This window comes from Zootermopsis nevadensis, unplaced genomic scaffold, assembly GCF_977971745.1.
Source record: "Zootermopsis nevadensis isolate Lab colony 2312 unplaced genomic scaffold, Znev_1.0 Znev_ptg000003l, whole genome shotgun sequence".
In the NCBI taxonomy this organism is placed as follows: domain Eukaryota; kingdom Metazoa; phylum Arthropoda; class Insecta; order Blattodea; family Termopsidae; genus Zootermopsis; species Zootermopsis nevadensis.
In genome coordinates this window covers 7,407,118-7,433,035 of record NW_028259135.1, presented here as the reverse complement: position 1 = coordinate 7,433,035, position 25,918 = coordinate 7,407,118, and the positions used below count along the sequence as shown (strand labels likewise).

At 37.3% G+C, this 25,918-nt stretch overlaps 4 protein-coding genes across 20 annotated transcripts in view; 2 read left to right on the top strand and 2 right to left on the bottom strand.

The window, feature by feature from the left end:
• Positions 1-25,918, top strand: part of LOC110835665 (leucine-rich repeat and fibronectin type III domain-containing protein 1-like protein) — a 162,246-nt gene that overhangs the window by 76,943 nt on the left and 59,385 nt on the right. The gene's annotated exons all lie outside the window — the stretch shown is intronic.
• The window catches only part of LOC147874933 (uncharacterized), a 43,451-nt gene that overhangs the window by 3,950 nt on the left and 13,583 nt on the right, over positions 1-25,918 (top strand). Inside the window, exons 1-12 of one of the 16 annotated variants that reach the window (XM_087341691.1) lie at positions 575-721; positions 906-1,081; positions 1,979-2,043; positions 2,721-2,821; positions 3,051-3,131; positions 4,296-4,391; positions 5,873-6,103; positions 6,528-6,722; positions 7,788-7,994; positions 10,999-11,201; positions 12,161-12,394; positions 12,804-17,973. In XM_087341691.1, the coding sequence (XP_087197817.1) occupies positions 1,998-2,043; positions 2,721-2,821; positions 3,051-3,131; positions 4,296-4,391; positions 5,873-6,103; positions 6,528-6,722; positions 7,788-7,994; positions 10,999-11,070 (1,029 nt within the window). In that variant the 5' untranslated portion in view covers positions 575-721; positions 906-1,081; positions 1,979-1,997 and the 3' untranslated portion in view covers positions 11,071-11,201; positions 12,161-12,394; positions 12,804-17,973. The other 15 variants (XM_087341696.1, XM_087341722.1, XM_087341715.1 and 12 more) reach the window with 15 other exon arrangements.
• On the bottom strand, positions 8,086-10,081 carry LOC147874935 (uncharacterized). Its single transcript, XM_087341877.1, has 2 exons — positions 10,026-10,081; positions 8,086-8,704 (listed from the first exon to the last, which is right to left on the bottom strand). The coding sequence occupies exons 1-2, from the start codon at positions 10,026-10,028 to the stop codon at positions 8,351-8,353; spliced, it is 357 nt and encodes a 118-aa protein (XP_087198003.1). The 5' UTR covers positions 10,029-10,081; the 3' UTR covers positions 8,086-8,350.
• On the bottom strand, positions 18,697-24,315 carry LOC147874934 (uncharacterized). The gene is made up of 9 exons (XM_087341678.1): positions 24,247-24,315; positions 23,936-24,056; positions 23,266-23,351; positions 22,935-23,088; positions 22,279-22,415; positions 21,968-22,088; positions 20,392-20,477; positions 20,061-20,214; positions 18,697-19,540 (listed from the first exon to the last, which is right to left on the bottom strand). Exons 1-9 carry the CDS (start codon positions 24,313-24,315, stop codon positions 19,383-19,385), a joined length of 1,086 nt encoding a protein of 361 aa, XP_087197804.1. The 3' UTR covers positions 18,697-19,382.

The window sequence follows — 25,918 nt, the reverse complement described above, 5'->3', positions numbered from 1 at the left end:
TATGGTGTGTTATTAGATCATTTCGTTTTGTGAATAATGGAGGACTTAGACATGAGTAAGTGAAAAATGTAATGTTTAAAATTATTTTTAATTTGTTTGTGTGAAATCGACTTCTAAAAACGTTTATCGGAACGTAAATGTGAAATGAGAAAAGCGTGATGAATGTCACTGCAACTGTCTACGAAAATGTCAGAGATACCTTTAAAAAACCATTAAATTTCGGAATTTAACTTATGACTATCTAGAAACATATGATGCAGACGGTCAATTATTCATTTCTTTTCTTCTGTCTCCAGGCACTATAAACTATGCTTGGGGATCGTGGATTCAAACATATAGGCTAGACAGCAACGATATTGAATGTGACAAAATGTAATACGTTAAAAGATTAGATTCGGAGAATGCTTTCTATCGTGCATTTCAGGATCTTCTGAGCCCCCACTATGTATGCACAAAAGTAAAGATGAAGTACACAAAATTACAAAAAAAAATTAAATCATGAAAGTCAAGAGACTAAGGTGTCAAAGAACAGTATGCGGTTTATGTTCAGTGATCCATCAATGATAAAGTGAGTGGAAGTTGGAAGAGTTCCTTAACTTACACTTTATATCGAAGCATTTTCTTGCGTATTTCAGTGTTTCCTATTCTCCAAAGATTATTAAGGCAGTAAAGTTGTGAGGGAGATGGGCAGGACGTTTATTGGAAGAAGAGAAGTGCGCAAGTTAGTTAGTTACTTTTTTTTAAAATCATGGAGAAAAAAGAGAATTTAAAATGGCAGTGTTTTGTGAATACAGTAATGACATGAACGGAATTTCTTGAGCAGACGAGTGTCAGTTTTGTCAAGGGAGACCACAATATGAAGTTCGCTTAAATGATCGTACTAATAGTCTAATATTCTGTTGCAGTTATCTTGTTGTTACGAGGCCCAGCACCTTCGATCATTGCATACAAAGACAAATATATGGCCTGGCTAATAAACGTTGTGGATCAAGTATGCACTGCATACCTCCCGAGATGCTTCTGCTCCACTAAAGTAGTTTGGTTCCTGGTCATGATATTTGTCATCTTATTTGTTTTCAAGGTAGGTACAAGAAGGAACAGATACACAGTTTTCTTTGGATAATATTGAAAGGGATAACTTAGTACACTTATGTGGATTTAGGTTGATATGGATATAAAAATTAAAGACTATGTAAGAATGTGAAGTGGACTGATATGACTCCTTAAGATACAGTCAGGAATGAAGCTGACAATCTTCTGGTATTAGTGCCCTCTAACTGACATTTCAGAGGTGCTTACAGCCCTTGTCATCAGGTTGATGGATCAAAATTGATATGTCTATTAACTTCCACCATGTAGGATTAAGGTTTTCATGGCAGTGAGTCTGAAGATGGCTTTCTTCTGGGGTGTTGCACTGTGTTTTCTGGTAGAAGTTTGCCAACATTTCAGAGATCCTTGCTGCCTCAAATCTTTAAGAGTGATGATGGTATCAGCAAGGATCTCTGAAACCTCAGTAAAGTTCTACAAGACTATATGGCGTAACAATCCAGAAGACAGCCATCTTAAACTTTTACCACACTACACTTCTGAACAAAACTATCAGGAGTGACAATGCACTAGACAGTTAAGCAGTTTGTTAGAGAGTAGATATGTACTATTCTAACCAGAGTGTGACAGTCTGTATATCAAAATAAATAGCACACATATTTTGATGGGGAATATTAATTTTGGTACCACTGATCCAAAATAACAAATGTGCTTAAAGGTGGTGTAGTTTTTATGGACTGGTGTAAACACATTCTTTAAAGATTCTTGATCAATAAATTTGTTAAATAAAACAAAATAAATGCTTCAGATACAAATATAAATGTGTACACACACACATACACACACAGTGATCAACAAACCAGCCAATTGCGATTCACCATTTTATTCTGTTTATAAGTATGTGAATGCCCTGTGCCTTTGTTTCTTTTAGCCTGTTTTGACACGTTAAGATGTCAGGAGTTGCCGACAGTACTGGCTCACATCTCAACCATACAGGTCTGTTGTGACCAAATGTTGTAGTGCTTCATATTCAGGAGGTTGTGTGTTCAGATCTCGGCCCAGAGGCTTTTTGTGAGTTTCCTAAGTCCCCCAGGGAAATTTGGGATAGTATGTTACATTATGCAATGACCACTTCCTTACTTCTATGTCCTTTGTAATTCAGTATTCGGTACCATAGTGTCTTTTGGTGTTATAAAGTCTGAGTTGCTGAAAACATCTTTAAGTAATCTATAAGTATATAATAGGTTTGTAATCAGTTGTTTCAAACCATTTTTGTTGAGATGGGGAGGTCAGGCAAGTGGAGTTTTCATTTGACTGACTTGACAACATTTGCTGACCTATGTTTATGCTTACTTGCATAATGAATAAAGCAATGTAAGATTTTGTATTATTTTCTTTAGGTAATTCAAATGTGTATTTAACAATATTATTTTATTTTGTCTCTCACAAAAGGTAATTGTTCTATATAATATGTTTGTGGTTGTAGGGAATAGATACCATATTTTGTCAAATTTAATCCATTCAGAACAGAATGAGATGAATAGTGCAATGCGCACATGGACTTATATTTTTTGTTAGAAATGTAAATGCCAAATTTATGATGACCAGTTACAGATTACTGTGACACACAAGTGTAAATGTTATTTTCTCTTGGTGGCAATTCGTTATACCAGAGATGAAAGCGATGTACCATGTGATTGTCGCGGACATAAATGAGTGTCGTGAAGCAGTGAGATGGAGACCCACTTTAGGAGATCCATTTAATTTGGGATGGGTAAGTGTGGAACTCTTTGCTATCATAATTTTTGAAGCTATATGAACTAAATATATTACTTAATCTAAATTAATCCATTCACAGCATAATCACTTGACTAGATAAAGCAATATTTAAATTTCCTTACATTTTTGTGAGTGCTGCAAATGTACAATTTAATGAAGATCTTTACACCAGTAACACAGTATTGTGACACAAGTCTTTAATTGTTATTTTCTTCTGGTGCTAGGACCTCAACCAGGAAGGTGGCAAAGAAGATGACCTAGGAGAGAGGTTCGAAGGGGATGACCCTTCTGTCAAGGAGGAGTTGGTAAGTTTGGATCCCTTACTGCAGGGATGTACAAACTTTTCAAAGTGAGGGCCATATTGAAAAATTAGATGCTCATTGCTGGCAAAATAGAAGCTTTACTAGCCAATTATGTACTAAATATAATTATGTCATTTGCAGTGAATTAACTGTGACATTTATGCCAATACTTCTTTAGACACAAGGGATGTGTTCTTGAGTACTGAATATTGATGACATTCACCATTTATTTATTTAGTTTTGCTTTGATTATGTGACCCATTCAAAATTCTAGCCTTTCAAATACATTAATATAATTATAAAAACAGTAGATAGAATTGATTGTAACAGTCAAAAGAAATGTTAATCCTCAGGAAAAAGAAGAGACTTTAACATTATAATATCAACCAACATGCCCCTCAGTTTCAGTCGCAGACAGATCTTGGATTCAAATTTATGAGGAAATGGAGAATACAGAAACATGTCATGAGTGTAATGTAATTTTATATGGAGTGTGGGCAGTTTTGAACTGCTGACCTTTAATGCGATATTTGGTACTGCTTGTGGTTCACCAGGTCAGAAATATCCACTCTGATATTAGAGGGGGCAGTAGTTTATTCACATCAACGTGTTTGTCCTTATCTTTTCTCCGTAACGTTTATTTAGAATGCATTATTCTTTAAAACAGTTGGTCACAAATGTAGGAGCATACAAATAATTCAGTTACATTTACATTTACAGAACTTAGATTATTTTTAGGAAGAGTTTGTAAAATTTCAGAAGAGATATATTCAGGAATTTTAATTTCATTTCTTCCACGCTTTGCAATTCTCTGAGCTCTACTTGAACATTTCTTGACACTGCCTCAAAATCTACTTCAAAGTGTGATGCAAATATCCAAAAAGTGTTTTGTGCTTTCTGAAGTGTGGAACCTCTTCTCTCAAAGCATCAAATTCACCTTGTACTCACTGGCTAGAACATCCTTGATATCATTATCATATAGGTTTTAGTTACCAAATACCAAATTTCATCAAATTTAATTCACTTGCAACAGAATCAAATGAATAGAACAATGTGTACATGTCCTTATGTTTGAAAGTACTGTACATATCAAATTTAAGTAAGATCTTATAAGTCATGTCAGAGTATAGTGACACATGTGAAAATGTTGTTTTCTTCTGTTCCTAGACTTACGTCAAAAAGAAGAAAAAGGATGACATGAGACATCGCATCGAATTACAGAAGTCGGCACTTAAAGACAAACGAACAGTAAATCAGCACTTGGTATGTGTAGAACCTTTGCTGGCTACGATGTCCATACTATAACATAAATGACTTATTAACTCTTTCACTCCTAGTGACAGTGACACCAGTGTTATTTTCTTCAGAACTGTCATAGTTGAAAAATTGTGGATTTTCAAGTACTGTGTTAGGAATTCTGTCACTACATGTCATGGTTAGTAATTTTAACATGGAATGAAATATCTTTTGTTAGATACAGTGCTGTTTTTATAAGGGGCCATTGTTGGCTGAATGTGCACTGATGACAGTATGCAGTAATGGTGTAATGGATTAATCAAGCAGAAGCTGTGAGCTATTTGATTTATCAGTAGGATTTGGGGTTCTAACAGGTATAAGTACAAAGTTTAGCTGTCTTCTGAGTTATGAGCATGTGTGGTCTGGAAGAAGTTTACCAATGTATCTGAGGTCCTTGCTTCCTAAATCATCATGGTAATTGATGATGGAAGCAACAAGGACCTCTCAGAAGTAATTTACTACTACCAAACTACAAGGACTTCAAAGCCAGAAGACAGCCGTCTTTCAACAATCTTTTGTTAGATACAGTGCTGCTTTTATAAGTGGCCACTGTGAGCTGAATTTGCATTGATGACAGTAGCTAGTTCCTTGTAGTCTGTTTCCTAAAGGCCATTTGGCAATAGAAGGGAATGAGCCGTGGCCAGTATTTGCCAAAGAGTTGTCAGATTCAGGCTGGAATGAACGCTACTTTCATGGGTTTGAATTCCGCTCAGTTTATGCATATTTATGTGTGTGCTTATTTAACAGTGATCAAGCTTACTCATTGCCATATACCTCTCAGTATGTTAATTCTGCCATGAGTTATTTCTTTTCTTGACAGTTGAGTCTTAAAAACTATTGCAGGTGATTGCAAAGAGTCGTCAAACCAAGAAACTCATAGGGAATTGTCAGATGTAAAAGAAAGAAAGAAAGCCTGAAATTATTACTAAGTTTTATACTTTTCCTCTGGTTATGTTCACAATCGGTAGCTCTAAGAGTTATGCCTATTAGTTTTACCTTCTTTATCTTTCTACATGTAAAAACTCAAGAGCCTCTGAACAGATATTCATAAGATTAGTTATTGGAGAATTTTATTGAAATGTATCTGCAAATTTCAATTTTGTTTGAATGTAGAAAATAACAAAAACTTAACATGACTACCTACGTGTTTCCTGAGTGGAAATTCATGCAGCTTAGAGAAACATTGGGGAATCCTGTGTTATGATATCAACTAACCAACACACCCCTATGCGAAGGTTAATATCCCAAACAGTAGTCTACCAACACTGATGCCATTTGCAAAGTTCACATTCTGCAGTGCAAATAGAACTGTTGTTCTATGCATACATTTTCTAACTTGTTAATTTCTTGGAGCAGAAAATAATAAACTTTCGGTATTCTGCATGCATGATCAAGTAGTTCCACCCATAAAAATGTTTGGTGATATCTAAAATTTTTCACTCTTCCAGGAGAATATGCTGAGTATGTATCAAGGAATAGTAGAGGGAGATACTGAAATCAGAAGAGATTACAGAGAAATCCTGCAAAATATTTTCTGTGGCAATCTGAAAGACCACTCTCGGCTCATGTTTGATATGGATAACCATGTAAACAGTGGAGGTAATGAAGAGGAAGATGGACAGTGTGTGACAGAAGAAGACGAAAGTAAATCAGAGTATGAAGATGGAAAGGAAAAACAGGTGAGGGACACAGAAATAAAGGACAAACAAGCAATACTGTTGTTTGCAATTGAGTTGTTACTAAGATGTGTCTTCACATTCCAGTTTTGCTTAAAAGTAGTCAATAACAAATACTTTACATGAATACATACATCCATTTCTGTGGGGAATACTCTTACTGCTGTGCAAACGATGGGGGAATCCACTGTTATGTTATCATTACTCAATTAACATTACCTAAATACTATTCTTATATTACCCCCTACACAACTGTGCTATTTGCAAATTTTAAATTCTCGTAAACATCAAATATAACATACGCATGGATTTCGCATCATGTTAATTTCTCACAACAGAAACAACTGGTACATTATACTTTATATTTGGTGGAATTGTTCCAACATTAAGAGTACTAAGATTCATTTAAAATATTTCACTCTTCTAGGAGAATATGCTGAATATGCAGCAAGAAGTAATAGATGGAAATACTGAAATCGTAAGAGATTATAGAGAAATCCAGCAAAACAATGACTGCAACAAGTTGAATGACCACTCTCAGTTCATGTTTGATATGGATATCCATGTAAAGAGTGGAGGTAATGAAGAGGAAAATGGAAATTGTGTGACAGAAGATAATCAGGTGAGTGAGACAGAGCAAAGACGAACAACTAGCAACAGGATCTGAGTTTAGAATATAGTGTAACTGAAATTGTATTTGATACGAGGCTGTGACACAGGTTTTGCCATAATTCCATTTTCCCTTGTCAGTATTATTCTGCCACTGATGCATATTGAATCATTTTGCCATCTGGTAGGTGGACAAAGGGCTTGTTAGGGTTTGCAGTTCCACAGAGATGTAATCACACCCCATTCCATTCTGAACCTGAAAAGAGGTCACTGGAGTTCATTTCTCCATGAAGATAAAATTTGCAGTTCCACATAGGTACTGTGTGATCGAAAAGTCACTTGCCCCATACTAACATTTGTACTGATGTAGCAATTCAATACATTTGGATGGATTAGTAAATGCACAATATTGCCGCAACTATACAAGTGCTCACGCACGTCATATTGTGTTGTGAGCTGCTGATGCCAGTCCATCAGTTGTTTTTCAACAAATTCCAGTACAAGAAGCATGCGTTGTTGAACACTACCTGGTATTTTGTTCCTACTGAACTTTGCAGAATAAGGTTAAAGGTGCACTTCCTGATAATCCTCTGGCAAATAAATTGACAATCTTTCATCTGGCGCACTGTTTCTTTGACAAAATTACTCTTGATCTTGTTGCCCTGAACTACAGTAAAATTCTATCTGTAAATTAATGTAGTTCTTGTTGTAAGTAGTCATGTACTATGTCTTTCCACTCTGTGTGAATACTTCGCGAGAAAGACAAATTGTATGGGACAGTAATTGTGATACTCTAGAAACAGTTTTTCTGTTTTAAATTGATCCTAGCAATAGTAGACAATGCCTGGAATGATCTGCAGAAATATTGTGGCACTGTTCAAGTTCTGAATTAGTTGTGGGAATGTGTTTCACTGTTATTTATTTTGTAAATTGTTTGAAAATGAAAGTAATAATTACGTTTATAGCAGTTAGGAAATAATGCCCCTGGTTCAGTGAAGCTGTATGAAGTATCTGTTCATCCATCTGTTTAACTTTAAAATGCATTAATCAATCTTGTAAATTTTAATTTATGTTTCAGGAGAATATGCTGTGTTTAAATGCAGAAATAATAGAGGGACAGGATGAAATTTGCAGCAATGACAGAGAAATCTTGCAAAAGACTGGCACAAATGAGTTAAGTGACCAATGCCCATTCATTACTGAAGTGGATAATCACTTTATTGGAGAAGATAATGAAGAAGCAACTGGACAGTGGCTGAAAGATGATGATGACGAAATATGGATGGTACGATTTCAGTATTTCCATCTATTACTTCTTGCTGCATATTCAGCATATTCTCCTAGAAGAGTGAAATATTTTAAATGAATCTTAGTACTCTTAATGTTGGAACAATTCCACCAAATATAAAGTATAATGTACCAGTTGTTTCTGTTGTGAGAAATTAACATGATGCGAAATCCATGCGTATGTTATATTTGATGTTTACGAGAATTTAAAATTTGCAAATAGCACAGTTGTGTAGGGGGTAATATAAGAATAGTATTTAGGTAATGTTAATTGAGTAATGATAACATAACAGTGGATTCCCCCATCGTTTGCACAGCAGTAAGAGTATTCCCCACAGAAATGGATGTATGTATTCATGTAAAGTATTTGTTATTGACTACTTTTAAGCAAAACTGGAATGTGAAGACACATCTTAGTAACAACTCAATTGCAAACAACAGTATTGCTTGTTTGTCCTTTATTTCTGTGTCCCTCACCTGTTTTTCCTTTCCATCTTCATACTCTGATTTACTTTCGTCTTCTTCTGTCACACACTGTCCATCTTCCTCTTCATTACCTCCACTGTTTACATGGTTATCCATATCAAACATGAGCCGAGAGTGGTCTTTCAGATTGCCACAGAAAATATTTTGCAGGATTTCTCTGTAATCTCTTCTGATTTCAGTATCTCCCTCTACTATTCCTTGATACATACTCAGCATATTCTCCTGGAAGAGTGAAAAATTTTAGATATCACCAAACATTTTTATGGGTGGAACTACTTGATCATGCATGCAGAATACCGAAAGTTTATTATTTTCTGCTCCAAGAAATTAACAAGTTAGAAAATGTATGCATAGAACAACAGTTCTATTTGCACTGCAGAATGTGAACTTTGCAAATGGCATCAGTGTTGGTAGACTACTGTTTGGGATATTAACCTTCGCATAGGGGTGTGTTGGTTAGTTGATATCATAACACAGGATTCCCCAATGTTTCTCTAAGCTGCATGAATTTCCACTCAGGAAACACGTAGGTAGTCATGTTAAGTTTTTGTTATTTTCTACATTCAAACAAAATTGAAATTTGCAGATACATTTCAATAAAATTCTCCAATAACTAATCTTATGAATATCTGTTCAGAGGCTCTTGAGTTTTTACATGTAGAAAGATAAAGAAGGTAAAACTAATAGGCATAACTCTTAGAGCTACCGATTGTGAACATAACCAGAGGAAAAGTATAAAACTTAGTAATAATTTCAGGCTTTCTTTCTCTCTTTCTTTCTTTCTTTTACATCTGACAATTCCCTATGAGTTTCTTGGTTTGACGACTCTTTGCAATCACCTGCAATAGTTTTTAAGACTCAACTGTCAAGAAAAGAAATAACTCATGGCAGAATTAACATACTGAGAGGTATATGGCAATGAGTAAGCTTGATCACTGTTAAATAAGCACACACATAAATATGCATAAACTGAGCGGAATTCAAACCCATGAAAGTAGCGTTCATTCCAGCCTGAATCTGACAACTCTTTGGCAAATACTGGCCACGGCTCATTCCCTTCTATTGCCAAATGGCCTTTAAGAAACAGACTACAAGGAACTAGCTACTGTCATCAATGCAAATTCAGCTCACAGTGGCCACTTATAAAAACAGCACTGTATCTAACAAAAGATTGTTGAAAGACGGCTGTCTTCTGGCTTTGAAGTCCTTGTAGTTTGGTAGTAGTAAATTACTTCTGAGAGGTCCTTGTTGCTTCCATCATCAATTACCATGATGATTTAGGAAGCAAGGACCTCAGATACATTGGTAAACTTCTTCCAGACCACACATGCTCATAACTCAGAAGACAGCTAAACTTTGTACTTATACCTGTTAGAACCCCAAATCCTACTGATAAATCAAATAGCTCACAGCTTCTGCTTGATTAATCCATTACACCATTACTGCATACTGTCATCAGTGCACATTCAGCCAACAATGGCCCCTTATAAAAACAGCACTGTATCTAACAAAAGATATTTCATTCCATGTTAAAATTACTAACCATGACATGTAGTGACAGAATTCCTAACACAGTACTTGAAAATCCACAATTTTTCAACTATGACATTTTTGAGGAACACAACACTATGTGTTGTGATTATCGCTAAAAGTATAAAGGGTTATAAAGCATTTATGTGATAGCGTGGACAAAAAGCCAGTAAGGGGTCTATACATACTGATCACCGAGAAAGAAGAAATTCAAGACAACTCCCTCCGCCGGAAAAGTCATGATGACTGTCTTTTGGGACAGTGATGGGGTCATTCTTGTGGATGTGATGCCAAGAGGTGCGACCATCAATTCAGACGCGTACATCAGGACCCTGTATACCCTCAAGAAGTGTTTCCGACGAGTTCAGCCTCACAAGCATCCAGCAGAAATTTTGCTCCTGCACGACAATGCACGCCCTCACACAAGTCCGAGAACCCGGGAAGAAATCACCTAATTGGGTTGGACGGTGCTGCCCCATCCACTCTCCGACTTCCATCTCTTTGGGCCACTTAAAGATGCTATCCGCGGAACAAGGTTTGAAGATGATGAGAGCGTGATTCAAGCAGTGAGGACATGGCTACGTGCACAGGACAAGAGCTGGTACCGGCAAGGCATCCATGCACTTGTTCCACACTGGCGTAAAACCGTACAAGTTGATGGGGACTATGTGGAAAAATAGTATGTGTAAAGGAAACATTGATTTATATTGTCACTAAATTTCAGCCATCTTGAATAAATATGTTCTGAGGAAAAAAATGTGTGGCATTATTTAATGAGTGACCCTCGTACTTACGAGTCACGGCACCAGAACCCAGATATTATAATATTAAAATGGGAGGAACTTAAACATTTAATTTTGCAATGCGATATGATCAAAGACGTTGTGTTGTTCCTGTCTTTCGGTAATAAAAGACACCAAATCACGTGATCAGAAGCAACCGTTTACGGAATGCTGTGACCTGAATGTCATTCTTTCTGTTTTCAGATTACGTCTACAGCCCAAAAGAGGTCCGCAAACAAAAGTGCCTTTGAGAGCAGGCCCGTGGTAAGGAATTGAAAGGCCCAAGACGCCAGTCGGCGAAGCGACGCCTCAAGACGGCGCAGACCAGCAGCGCCCGTCCCCTGCCTGCCCAAAAACATGAAAGAGAAGGAAGATTCCCAGGCACACAAGGTGTCGCTTCGTCAGAGGTAAGTCGTTGTCATTACACTTTGGACGAAGTCACTCGCCTGACATCTGTCGCTTGCACGTGGAAAACAAACAAGTGTGGAATGTCAGTGGCGAAAAATGACTAGAGTAAACTCTCGATTATCGGGGTTGGTTGGGAAGTTTATCTTCCCTTGTTTGTAAGAACGCATTGCAGTTGAACTTATTTAGCAGATTTCACTATTTAAATCACTAAAACTCTATTCTAAGTTTTAAACATTAATTGTGTTTCTTTAAAAAGAAACTGGCTTTTGAAAGCAAAGATATGTTACTAATAGTTTATATTTATAAGGACGTTAATTATGCACACGTCGCCATTTTTCTTGACCTACGAGAATTACGTCATTTCCTACTTGAGCACAGAAATCTCCTATAATTAAACTTTCATTCCTGTTAACCATTTCTGTTGGGTTTACATCAAAATCCTCTGTCACATTTTTATCAAATTCAAATTGGGAAGAGTGCATCTGCATAATATCCACCAGTTAATTTCCATCGTAATATTATATTGCACGTTGTATCAATACTTTAAGTTACAGGAGTTTTGTTTCATTGGTTGCAGCCCACTAATCCACCATTTTGATTTTTGTGGTCTGCTGCCTTTGCTCCGATCCGACTGTAAACTTGGTTCAATTGTAAGTGACCACGATGTCCTCCAGCAATGCTCAATTTAATAAAAACTAAAACTTTTTTTAACAACACAAAATTATCTACTCTACAACACAGTTCTCTTCCATCCGATTCACAGCTCAGCTCTTTTCGCAATGACCCGAAAGCCGATTGTCAACGGCAGTAAACAAACACAACAATGCACGTTATTTGTTTATTCGGCATTGTTGTGTTGCATTATTGTCGTCAACAACAATGATAAGGTTTTATATGAACTCCTGCGTGCATTGTTATGTTACCTAAGAAAGTAATTGTTGCGTCATCTGAATTTCAGGGACAAAATCAAATCGGCGAAAATTCACCGCCTTCTAAGACCCAGTCGAGCACAGAAGAAAATACAGACTCACTGAGTTCCTTTTGTGACGCCGGCAGAGGGGCAGAAGACGCAAATGTTCCTCTGCCAGCTTTTGAGCAAGATTTTGGTTCGGCAGAATTTGGCCTTAATTGTCAACAAGGATTTCTGGACGCCACTGAAGAAGTCGACATTCAGCAGTTTATTAACAATGAGGTTAGTGTCAACTCTGCTTTGGATTACAACAATTACGTGGGCCCAACACTGATTCGTGAAAGTATTTGACCTATTTCCAGCCCTCTCTCTGACTCGTAAATTCCGTGCAGTTCAAAATCACACGACACAAAAGTTACAACACCAGGTCAGGTTATGGCAGGTAGAAGAAACAGGGTCAAACAGAAGTCACCCCAAAAACTGCTGAATCAGTTTGAAGCCTGTAATTTACATAAAAGTCCACGTAACTAGAATAAGTCCAGTGTCTTTCACCTTGAGTTTCGTCACAAATTCCTTCAAAACCTGCATCCGTAGAGATCGCCTAACGCGAGATATTCGCTGCATCAGTTACCATACTTGTTACCCATAATTCCAGTTCCTGTTCTGATCCAAATGTTTATTTCCTTTCCAGATTCCAGAAATGGACGATATTCAGTTTGCAACTACTGTGGGAGATATCATGACAATTTCAATTTAGAATAATTAAGAACTTAATAGTTAAATTGTTTTCAGTAAAATACTTAAATTGTTTTTAGAAAATTGGTTAAAGTTTTTTGTTAAATAGATGGCTCTAGCAGACAAAAATAAGGACAGAGTAGAAATTGTGTGGAGGCAGCGGCTGGTCACTCACTACTGACAAATGCACACTTTGAAAAGACCAGGAAGAGATTGGTATCGCAATATACGAGTTTCTGTACTGAAACATTTAGCAATAATATTCTGGTGTGGGGGAACATTTTTTATCTCAACATTCTCAAGATAACAAATGGTCGCTGCTACTTACGTTGCATGACTGAAACTTCGGCCTCTGAATAGGAGATCCAAAACAACCCAGAAGGCTCAAAATTGTAATCACTTTTCGCTTAAGTACGACATGCCTAATTTGGCCGACAGTTTAACAATGCACCCCTCCGCATTTGTCTTATTACCAGTCGTATTTCGTTCTATGTAGGTTTTGAGGTTGTGATGATGCAAGCAATTTTTACTTTTTATTTTATCATACAAGTATGAAAGCCTATCTCAGTGTTCTGCCAACTTCTCACTGGAGTCGGCTTGCGTGTGTATAAATATAAACAATTAGTCCTATTTAATGACCGCAATAAAACAATGATTGTCTGGTTTGCCACTTTGAATCACAAGATCTAAAATCACGACACTAATAAATATTTCACTTACACTTACAGCATCATCATGGTACTACAGACTATTCCGTGCTGACATTAAAGACACAAGTCATTTGAATACGCAAAACCAAATTAACACGCACTGTCATTGCATAATTTCTGCATAATAGTCACCTCATTTAAAAGACGCATCTAATGTTAGATAGACGTCTGTTTAATGTGTTTTGTCCACGACACTCCCAGTATCGAAGTACATGTACTCATAGCTCATGTCAACTTTGTTAATGGAAGTATCATTACGCCATGTAGTGCAACTCTCTAACACATAAACGGAACAGACCTAGTGACACTTACAAACACAATCTGCTTTAAAAATAAACAATTCGGAGTTCTGCAGCGTAAACAGCGATTATTTACTTCACAAACATTAACCCTTGTAATGGCTGAGTTGTCTTCTTTGATTTACCACTGAATGTTCAAAAATATTTAGGCGACTTTAAGCTATAAATGGTTAATATCTAATTGATTCTGATGTGGCTACAAAACACTTGCATGAGAAAAATGCAAATGAAAATATAAAAAAAATTGTGAATATAAGAAATGTTTAAGAAAAAGAAAGGTCTTTGCCATTCTTTTAAATATAAAAATGGTTGACTTCAACATGAACCGAAGAAGAGGTGAATTGTACCAAAATCACTCACAACTGCAATTTTCATAAAAACAAATTTAATTAACGTAAGTTTACGTGTTTGTAAACCGTGGAAGACCATTTGAAGTTGATATACGCTGAACTAAACTAATTAAAGTAAATAAAAGTAAAGCAGGAGATAAAATGGCAGCAAACGTCTGTTCAGATTCAGACGCCCTGGAGCCATGTTTATTAATTTTCTCAACTAGAAAACTGATAAATGCGGACGTAAGATTAATGGCGATCTTACAAACTCAGTTCATGACAAAATACCGACGTGCCAAATATAGAAACTACAGTAACAAGAGGCATTTTTGACAATTAGTAATAATTAATCCGGGCAACAAAGTAAACAACTTTTATGGATACCGTAGATTAATTTCCCTGTTCATAACAGCTCCTCCCACTCACACACAACGTGACCCAGATAAATGCAGTCCACACCCTGGCATTCTACGTCTTTTAAGATACTTTTTAATATTATCCACCCTGTTGGTATTTTACTTTAGGTCTTCCGACTAAAATTCTATACTCATTTCTCCATTTTTCCCTTGTGTACTACATTCTCCGCATGCCTCGTAAAAACTTTGTAAGTAAAGCTAACTAACCAACTAACTAACTAACTAACTAACTCCCTGGTAGCAGAACCCGCAGGTTCAACACCGACAATACCAAAGACCGCCACCGGCCACGATCCTGAGCCAGCTCCATCCATTAGCCATCGTCACAGCCCAACTCCTTCTTGGTCTGCCCAGTGGTCTTTTCCATAAGGATTCCTTACCATAAATCTGCATGCACACCTTGCCTACCCCCCCCATGCGCGCTACATGTCCAGTCCATCGGAGCCAGTTTTCAAACACTTGTAATCTACGTTCTTCCTTCAAGATAAGAGACCACGTTTCACAACCATACAAAATCACTGTTTTATGTATCCTGACCTTCAGTATTTTGGGTAGTGAATACAATCGAGCGTTTTCCGAATGAATTCTACTCCTAATTTCATCATGGGCCTCATTTCTATTTGTTATTGTTGTTCCCATTGCATTTATAAAAATTTAAGCTTCAATTAAACAATAATTATTTGTTCAAGAGTTGTCATTACAACATGCTTTGGCGTCAGTGACCGTCTTCAGGTAACGGGAAACAGACAGCATGACGCACTGGTGCAACGTGCTCAATACACAATGTGGATCATTTTTACTTCACTTTCACAATTATCGTTTAGAGTGGTAGTACTGTTAATTAAAAAAAACAGGAAATAACTTCACCACCTGGAGCGGAGTCTCCATAACAATGGCAGCCTTTGGGTTTGTCGACTTTTGGTCAGTGCAGTTGTGCCCTTTCACCTTCTTATCGCATAAAACTGACAATAACATTATAAATCTGATTCAAATACATTCTTATAAAAGCCCAACTACATTTATAATAAATAATTAATAATATCTAAACGTCTTGTCTTTAAAGGACTTAATATACTGAACAAAAGCACAAAAATAAATATTCGACAACGTCCATCACAGGCGTTTTCGGCTCTACTTAATATTTCGCAGTACAGTTAATTTCGCGACAAATAAATTACTACTCCTAGAGATTGAAATTTTTCACTTTGTCAACTTGGAAGTTTATTCTGATCCCTGTTTTAGTAATTGTATTTCCCAGTAAGTTGAGAAGAATTTTATTTGGATAAACTCATCTCACTTCCCTGTAAACATCTTATCAATTCAATTCAAAGCAAACAATTACTTACCCCAGATCGAAAGCAGCTGAAACATTAATTCGTTCTTGATATGCAAACAATTAAAACAAAACACTTCAACGAACAGCGGATTCACAGAGACGGACGGATCGAATCGCAAATTCTCTTTTCCCTACACGATAATAAACAGCCACACCACAACTGACAACAACGCAACACTCGCAGGTCAGAATCCTCAGAAGGAATGAAGAAATTTGGGTGGGGGAGTTCACCAATAAACTGATTACCAGGTAGCAGAATGCACACTGATACACTGAATTATTAAAACTAATATTTTCAAGGCAGATAGTATTTTCGTGGCCTACGTGTTGTAAATGTTCATAAGTCGCACTTTTAACCTGCTAGCTTTTATTACACTTGATCAGAAAAATACATAATGTGAATACCTTACTGACAAACTCCGATTATTAGCAGATCATCATCAGTACCCGATACTGATGTTCATATGTGTCACAAAAGTGCAGTATAATGATTAGTCCATCTATTACTTTATGTATACCCGTAATATATTTATATTATCATAATATGGGGCATGGAGAAAACTGCATATTGATGAGCTTAAAAATCTCTACTGCTCCCCCAGTATTGTCAGGGTGATTAAGTCGAGAAGAATGCGATGGGCGGGTCACGTGGATGGGACAAGAGGTGTGCTCCGGGTACTGGTTGGGAAGCCTGAGGGGAAGAGACCGCTGGGGAGACCTAGACGTAGATGGGAGGAAAATGTCAGGCGGGATCTATGGGAGATAGGAGTCGAAAGGAGACTGGATTTTGTTGTTTGAGGGGAAGGGTTTCCGGACAGCTGGTCGGTCTTGAGAGCCCGGAAAGTAAGTTGATTGTGATTCCGTCTCTTTGGAATTTTTAGCCAATTTAAAACTGGCACTGCCTGAAACGAAACGCAGCTCCGCTCGCAAGTGCCTCGAAACGAAGACATGGAGTTATAGCGTCACATATTTGAGATCTCGGAATTAGATGAGAGGTAAATGGTAACGTTTATTCTACAGCCACTTCGAATGAAAATCACAAATAATAACAATCATGATAATCGGCACCCTGGCCGAGACTGCAAACAGGTACGTCATTAACGGACGAATCCAATTCTACGTTTTTAGTCTCTAGTAAGACATTGGTCCTTGTCCTGAGGCAGCTGAAAACAGCCCACATAAAGTCCTTTCATCTGACATATGAAATTGAAATTGTGTGCGTGTTCGCTTGCAGCTCGAGAACGGGTAAATCGATTGCATTAAATTTGGGGTATGATATCAGGAAGAGAACACAGAAAGGTCAGAACTCCAGAAAATTGTCCTCAGTTCGCGTCCTGGTCAGGACGCTTCCAGAAGCTCGGAAACCAGGCACAGTTGTTAATTTCGAAGGTGTTCGGTTTAAGAATGATACTTCTTTCTGTGATATTCAAAGTTTTTTATCGCCTTTGGTCAATAAAGACTAATAAGAGATGAAAGCATTTGTCGAATTTCCGTCCGTAACACTGCGGACATACTGCTAGTTTAATAGTAAATATTAAAAAGTACTAATAATTCCTAAACAATTTTGCAACTTTGAATAAGAAGCCTCACTACAACCAAACACGAGGTTTTTTTTAACCTATCGTTTAACGGGACTCTCCTTAGTAAGTCAGTGTCTTCTATTATATTAATGCCAACTAACATTACTGAAGTATTAGGGCCACGACGAACCTGGAGGCAGATATGAACATAAGCTAAAGTTGGTCTGAACATAAGAGTGGGGGTAGTGAAGCTATTAGTTTTCTAAAAAATTATTCTAAAAACTGCAGAAGGATAATTCTGCAACCATCAGTTTCAAGGCAGTACAGTGAAGTCTGCTGTCGCTTTCTTAGTTTCGTATCCATAGCAACTACCCAATGTGCGTTTCCATTAGTGCCAATATTTTCAAATAAGATCGTAAACAAATAATATAATGATTTAAATTATGTTTCACATTCAATTATTCACACTGTTTTGGTCATTTCGTTGAATAATCAAATTTGTGATCTAAGGTACTTACTTCATAATTTTTAGTAAAAATTTCCCGAAAATCCGCACATCACTTCGCAACTAATTAAAAGACATATTGTGCATAAGAGTGTCAAAGCGACTCTATCAAAGGTTAATTAGCGAGCAGTGTTCTGTTTTGAGTGTTTGTGTTTTTTAGTGAAGTGATGTGTTTAAATTTTGTCGATAGTGAAATTCTGGTTGTTTCTTGTGATCAAAATTCTGTATCAACATGATGTCCCTGTATAGGACGATTAAAGGTACAGGGACACAGAAGAGGTCCAGAGATAGAAGGTAAGGATCTTCATAGTACAGCAAGACAAAGATAATAACACCGGTCCCTTGCCAACAGCCGCGATTTCTTTTTGAGACTAATACACCGTGTGTTACGTGTTCGAATTGGGGGGGGGGGAGCATAGAATAAGATGCTGCAATAATTATTCACTACTTAAAATTGTATTTAAGCTGCTAATATAATAGAAAAATGTATGCATTCAGATATAAGATAATAATGCAAAATTATTACCACAAAACTTGGCGAGACAGATGAGGGGAGGGGGAGGGAAATAGGTGAGAACAGACAAAAATGGAGCCAATGTGGGATCTTTAGACAGAATACAAATTGAGGAATGAGGACAGGAAGAAGAAATAAGAAAACGAAACATAATTAAAATATATAATAACAATAATCGATACTTGTAATAACAGAGGAACCAGCTCTTGTAAGTGTCATCAGGACATCAACAGTAAAAATCACATAAAACATGTGGCAGAGGTTTCCTATGGTCTTCGGGGAGTGGATTTCAAGACCACACCAGGCACAGGCCGTCCTCCTGTTCGTAAGGCGTAGCTTGAACTCAGCATCCCCTCTGATCATTTGGCCCAAGTTTCTACTGAGCTAACAAGTATTTATTTAGATTTACCCAAAACCGCTTATCGGAAAGTCCTTTTAACCCAATGCAGGTGAAACACTAACTGCACAGAAAACATATGTGAAAAGTGAAGAGAGATCGGTAAAAAATAGGAAGCAAACAATATTTTTGTTGCAATGTCTTTATTTTAAACATCTCTAAAACATTTGGCAGCCACAACAAATACGATGCGAGGTCTGCTCTGTCTCCAATTCCTCCCAATTTTGCAGAACTAGTAAATGAGATGGAGCAGTGGCTTTGTACTCATTAGCTGGGACCTGGTGATGAAATATTCATGGTGAATAATTACCAAATTTGTTGTGGCTGCTAAAATGTTTATAGATGTTTAAAATATGTTTTCTGTGCAGTTTGTGTTTTACCTGCATTGGGTAAAAAGGACTTTCTGATAAGCGGTTTTGGGTAATGAAGGGAAAAGTTTGGGAAGCGGTGCCCTAACAACACGAGACAGAAAGACGACCTCCACCTGAACCAATTATGGAAGTCCCTTATAGACTGTCCGAAGTAACGAAGGAAGCCTCTGACTCAGTGGCATTGCTGTCATGACCTGGTCCTAGGCCAGCAGACATATCATTTGTTTCTTCCAGTTTTCTTTCTAGAAGATTTACAAACCGACGGGGCGCTTCTCTCAAGACGAATTCCAAAACTGTAAAGAGAAACAAAGGAATAAGATAATGGAAAATAAGAGAACGCAAGTGGATGTTACCAAGCAAAAAATATCCACAAATGTACATATCTCAGTAACCACTTTGACTATTACAGAAATTACCTGCTTGCATGGAAACCAAAGGTCCATTGTCATATTCACAATATACCACCATTGTGCCCTGTCATGAGTAACGTGAATCTATTCCTCAGCCTCAAGCCATATTTCTTTAAAATATAATATCATCTTCCCAATTAAACGTCTGTTTCTGAAGTAAGAAGATGTTCTTCACCAGAGATTACATGGATAGAATTTGGTACTATTTTATCAAATTTTCTATGTCTACATGCCCTACCAATCTCATATTTGATTTAATACCCTAATACTACTTGGTGAAAAGTACAACTTATTTCGGCAATTTGTTCTCAAACACTCGAAAGTGAATAATAAAACCAAATCATATCACACATTCAGTAGTTAAGAATAGTGCAACAAATGCTTTAGTATGAGCAGTACTTACGAATAAGATGGTCGGTAATTGTAATGTAGTTTAAGGATGCCTCAATGCTGATATGACTTGTTATATAGTAAATGCACCAGATATAAGTATACAAATCTAGCAGCAGAATAATAGAGGAAACCCACAGGCCTGGTCGCACCCACTGCGCTTTGTCCTAGTAAACAAAAATATCATATAAGTGAGAATTCATGTTTTCATGACAGCAAGTATTAAGATGGATGTATCTTGGGTTGTTGTGAGGTATAGACTGGTAGAACTTTAATAAGGTTTCAGATATGCTGATGATGGAGGCAACAAGGGCCTCTGAAACGTCATTGGGCACATTACTCACCGTGAATATTCCATACAGCATCATAAATCCTGTCAGGATTCTCACAGCGACACACAGCGCGCACACATCCTCCTCCAACTTACGGACTGGAAGAAAAAAAAATCTCGATTATAGAGTTTACACACACAGCAATTTACGCTAAAAAATTTACCAAAATTTGTTTGTTACCGTTGTTTACTTCTACCACTTTAGCCTGTGTGGTACTTAATTAGTGTCGTAAAGTTGCATGTCTGTATCAAAGGAACGCACTTCTATATGCGAGTTTAAATCTCATCACAAAACCGATTACGAGAAGAGCAGAATCACAAATAGTACTGATGAGTTTTTTAAAACTCTATAAGGAGAAATTTGGATAGTTTTTGACGTGAAAACGTCTTTAAAATCGATGCCGGGTGTGGGGAGGCAATCGCGCCCAAATGAGCGATAGTTTCTGTCGAAGTAATTTCAAACTTCAATAACTCGGCTAAAAATAGACATAGCGCCGCCATCTTAGTCTCGTTTTAAAGAGGAAGGATGAAAGTTTGTGCCAGTACCGCTCCGACATTCGTGGCGGCCGGACGTCGCGAACTGCGCACGCGCAAAGTGAACCCACGATTTTCGACTTTCCGGATTCGACACGGGATCATATCTCAGAGACTAATTATCCGATCCGAGTGAACCAAGTGTTGTTTTGAAGAGGAGTGAATTTATGTTACAACTCATCCTCGCCTCTAACTGTGTATCTCAAAAACTCAAAAAGATACGAGGCTGTGAATTTGAAAAAGTTTGAAAATTTCCCGATTTTCTTAAAATGTCGCGATATATGAGGGCAAAGTACAACCAGAATTACAAAAGTCGGGCACGAATGCGTAGAGCACAAAATTCCAAAGAGAATGACACCGAAAACGCCGGGCCCGGATCCAAAACCAACGCGCAGTACCGCCGCGAATATAGGCAACGTAAGTGCGCTCTGACAACTCAGGCGGCATCTGACGAGCCTGGGTCAAGCATGGATGTGGATTTCGTTGCTAATGAGATGGAGAGTGCAATGGAGGTCGACCCAGACCCATCGGGCCCACTTGGCATACCCAATATGGCGACGAGAGCCCAAAATTGGACTTGTACCGGGGCCGACAACTACTTTAATTTTTTTTGTTTAATTTCAATATACTATACACGATTGACGTTTTCACGAAAATAACTGCGGCAGTGTCCGACACTGCCTAGCAATTTTTTTACTCAAGAAGTTAACTGTCGCGCCTTTGTCATTGATGTACAAAATATCGAAGTCTGACCGCAGACAATTTTATGTAATATATTATAATTAATAATTCTCGAATGAAGTGACCTTTTTGGTTATACTTATTTTTGAAACTGCGCAGACCTACTACTTTTTATTAACATCGCTGTAACTGGATCAATGCATTATAGTCGCTCGATACGTCACACCCACTCCGTCGCCCGTTACAAGCATTATGAAAACATACAAATTTCAACCAAAAAGAACGGCTGGGTGGCGAGATTTCAATTGAGACAGAGACTTCATTGCTCTCACAAGCCAGATAACAACTGGCCTTTGGCATGATACAGTACGTACCTGGCTGCGGGCCGAAATACTCCTCCCACAAAGATATTTGCCTGTCTGGGCTTACAATGCTGCCATCGGAGAGAAAAATCAATTCCCTGTGCCCAGCTGATAACTCATGGATGGTTTTCCCCTGCACACCAAGAACATATACACTTAGAGATGCTTAATTAGAAAAAAATAATATTCCATACAGTTATGATAATGGTATTTTAATTATGTAATTTTAAATTTGTAATTACTAAAAACAAACACTACGTCCGTTATTTGAGTTCCCTCTAATCAAAGAATGTACAGTAAGCAATAATAAAACAAGCACGTACCAGGGTCCAAACAGCAAAGCAAATTGTCAGCAATCTGCAGAAATCTACTTCATTTAAGTTTGAATCCGTTTTCTCGGGTTTTCTTTCTAGAAGATTTACAAACCGACGGGTCGCTTCTCCCAAGACCAATTCCAAAACTGTAAAGAGAAACAAAGGAATAAGATAATGGAAAATAAGAGAACGCAAGTGGATGTTACCAAGCAAGTAATATCCACAAATGTACATATGTCAGTAACCACTTTGACTATTACAGAAATTATCTGCTTGCATGGAAACCAAAGGTCCTTTGTCATATTCACAAAATACCGCCATTGTGCCCTGTCATGAGTAACGTGAATCTATTCCTCAGCCTCAAGCCATATTTCTATAAAATATAATATCATCTTCCCAATTAAACTTCTGTTTCTGAAGTAAGAAGTTCTTCACCAGAGATTACATGGATAGAATTTGGTACGATTTTATCAAATTTTCTATGTCTACATGCCCTACCAATCTCATATTTGATTTAATCACCCTAATATTACTTGGTAAAAAGTACAACTTATTTCGGCAATTTGTTCTCAAACAGTCGAAAATGAATAATAAAACCAAAATCATATCACACATTCAGTAGTTAAGAATAGTGCAAGAAATGCTTTAGTATGAGCAGTACTTACGAATAAGATGGTCGGTAATTGTAATGTAGTTTAAGGATGCCTCAATGCTGATATGACTTGTTATATAGTAAATGCACCAGATATCAGTGTGCAAATCTTTCAGCAGAATAATCGAGGAAACCCTCAGGCCTGTTCGCACCCACTGCGCTTTGTCCTAGTAAACAAAAATATCATATAAGTGAGAATTCATGTTTTCATGACAGCAAGTATTAAGAAGGACGTCTCGTGGGTTGTTGTGAGGTATAGACTGGTGGAACTTTACTAAGGTTTCAGATATGCTGATGGTGGAGGCAACAAGGGCCTCTGAAACGTCATTGGGCACATTACTCACCGTGAATATTCCATACAGCATCATAAATCCTGTCACGATTTTCAAAGCGGCATACAGCGCGCACACATCCTCCTCCAACTTACGGACTGGAAGGAAAAAAAAATCTCGATTATAGAGTTTACACACACAGCAATTTACGCTAAAAAATTTACCAAAATTTGTTTGTTACCGTTGTTTACTTCTACCACTTTAGCCTGTGTGGTACTTAATTAGTGTCGTAAAGTTGCATGTCTGTATCAAAGGAACGCACTTCTATATGCGAGTTTAAGTCTCATCACAAAACCGATTACGGGAAGAGAAGAATCATAAATAAACAAAATAAGGAGAAATTTTGATAGTTTTTTTACTCAAGAAGTTAACTGTACAAAATATCGAAGTCTGACCGCAGACAATTTTATGTAATATATTATAATTAATAATTCTCGAATGAAGTGACCTTTTTGGTTATTCTTATGTTTCAAACAGCGCAGATCTACTACTTCTTATTAACATCGCTGTAACTGGATCAATGCATTATAGTCGCTCGATACGTCACACCCACAAGCATTATGAAAACATACAAATTTCAACCAAAACGAACGGCTGGGTGGCGAGATTTCAATTGAGACAGAGACTTCATCGCTCTCACAAGCCAGATAACAACTGGCCTTTGGCATGATACAGTACGTACCTGGCTGCGGGCCGAAATACTCCTCCCACAAAGATATTTGCCTGTCTGGGCTTACAATGCTGCCATCGGAGAGAAAAATCAATTCCCTGTGCCCAGCTGATAACTCATGGATGGTTTTCCCCTGCACACCAAGAACATATACACTTAGAGATGCTTAATTAGAAAAAAATAATATTCCATACAGTTATGATAATGGTAATTTAATTATGTAGTTTTAAATTTGTAATTACTAAAAACAAACACTACCTCCGTTATTTGAGTTCCCTCTAATCAAAGAATGTACAGTAAGCAATAATAAAACAAGCACGTACCAGGGTCAAAACAGCAAAGCAAATTGCCAGCAATCTGTAGAAAGTTACTTTTGTAAAATGTGACCTCATCTGAAAAAAAAACAGCATTTCATTAAGATACAATGTCTTATTTTTTGTTGCAATGTCAGTTTCTCGAAGTCAAGACATGCGGTAAATGAGTTTACAGTGCATACATTTACAAATACTTTTGTATGGAGTCGATTACTTAATTATAATATAGTTATATCCACAACTAGACTCACCAATATAATCTAATATTTTGAAATGTTTATTTAAATTACGTCAGGCCTTTGCAATATACAGGGTATGCTGTATTGGACGAATTAATTATTACATTAAACATGAAAAAGTATAAAAATCAAAGTGAAAGTTACTGGGATGACTCCCACGAACATACACGGTACCTCCGCAGAACACCGACAGCGAGATTCCTTAGACTAAACACACACGTAATTTTAAACCTACTAACTAACTAACTAACTAAATGGCTTACCGAACCCGAAGGTTCATCACCGAATTAACCAAAGCCCTCCACCGGACCCTGTCTCCTTCAACTCCTATCTCCCATAGATCCCGCCTGACATTATCCTCCCATCTACTTCTAGGTCTCCCCAGCGGTTCTTCCCCTCAGGCTCCTCACCCGACAAGGTGGTGATACCTTCGGGAGGATTTTAAACCTACACGTATATAATTTATTTATAAGCCTGTGTTACTTCTTTGATCTCAGGATCCACCAACTTTTCGCTGACGAACTCTATTTACATTCGTCGTAGACGAAATGTACTGTCATTAGTTTCACAGAAACGAAGATTGATTTTGCCTATTATTGATGCACGAATAAAACGTAAATTATACGGGCTACATTATTTACATTCCTTATAAAGTATTCAGACATGTAACTAGATACTAGTTTGTTCATCTACGGTTTAAACTTACCTTATTTCTGAAGCTTGAATAAATTCCTTGTATGATCCTGTTTACACGATTGTAAATGAAGACAGTCAAATATGAAATCAACAACACTCGATGGAGAGAGTGGAGGGCAGTATCACAGATTTCTTAATAATTCTTATATAAGATAAGTAATTGTGACATTCTAAAACGTTTTTAACAGCACAAAATTATCTACTCCACGACGCACTTCTTCTACAAGTGATTCACAGCTCAGCTCTTTCCGCAATAACTAAAGCCCATTGTTGATGCCAATATATACTAATGCAACAATGCCGAGTAAACAGATGACGCAACAATTAGTTTCTTAGGTAAAGGAATGGAGTGCAATAAGGTTCATTCAGGCTATTATACTGCATGCATAATAAACGAGAAAAGAGCCTTACGGGATGCTCAGGCTAGATTGTTGCAGGTGTGGGTTAGAAATTCCAATGCCTTTTCTTACATTGTTATGCAAGCAGGTGTTCACGTAAAAGCTGACCATTGTCGGTCAATATCTGCACATTGTTGGTAGTTGAAAAAAACAAAACAAAGATAATTACTCTAGCTTATAATTTGTTTGAATTCAGTCATAATAGAAAGTACTTTCCCTATAAGGAGAGAATAAATTTAAAAATATTCGGAAGAGACATGAAGAAAAAACTGCATTTCCAATTGCCCTTATTTAAAAATAACGTCCGTTTCAGTATAATTGATTAATTTTAAAGATGATTTTTGAGGG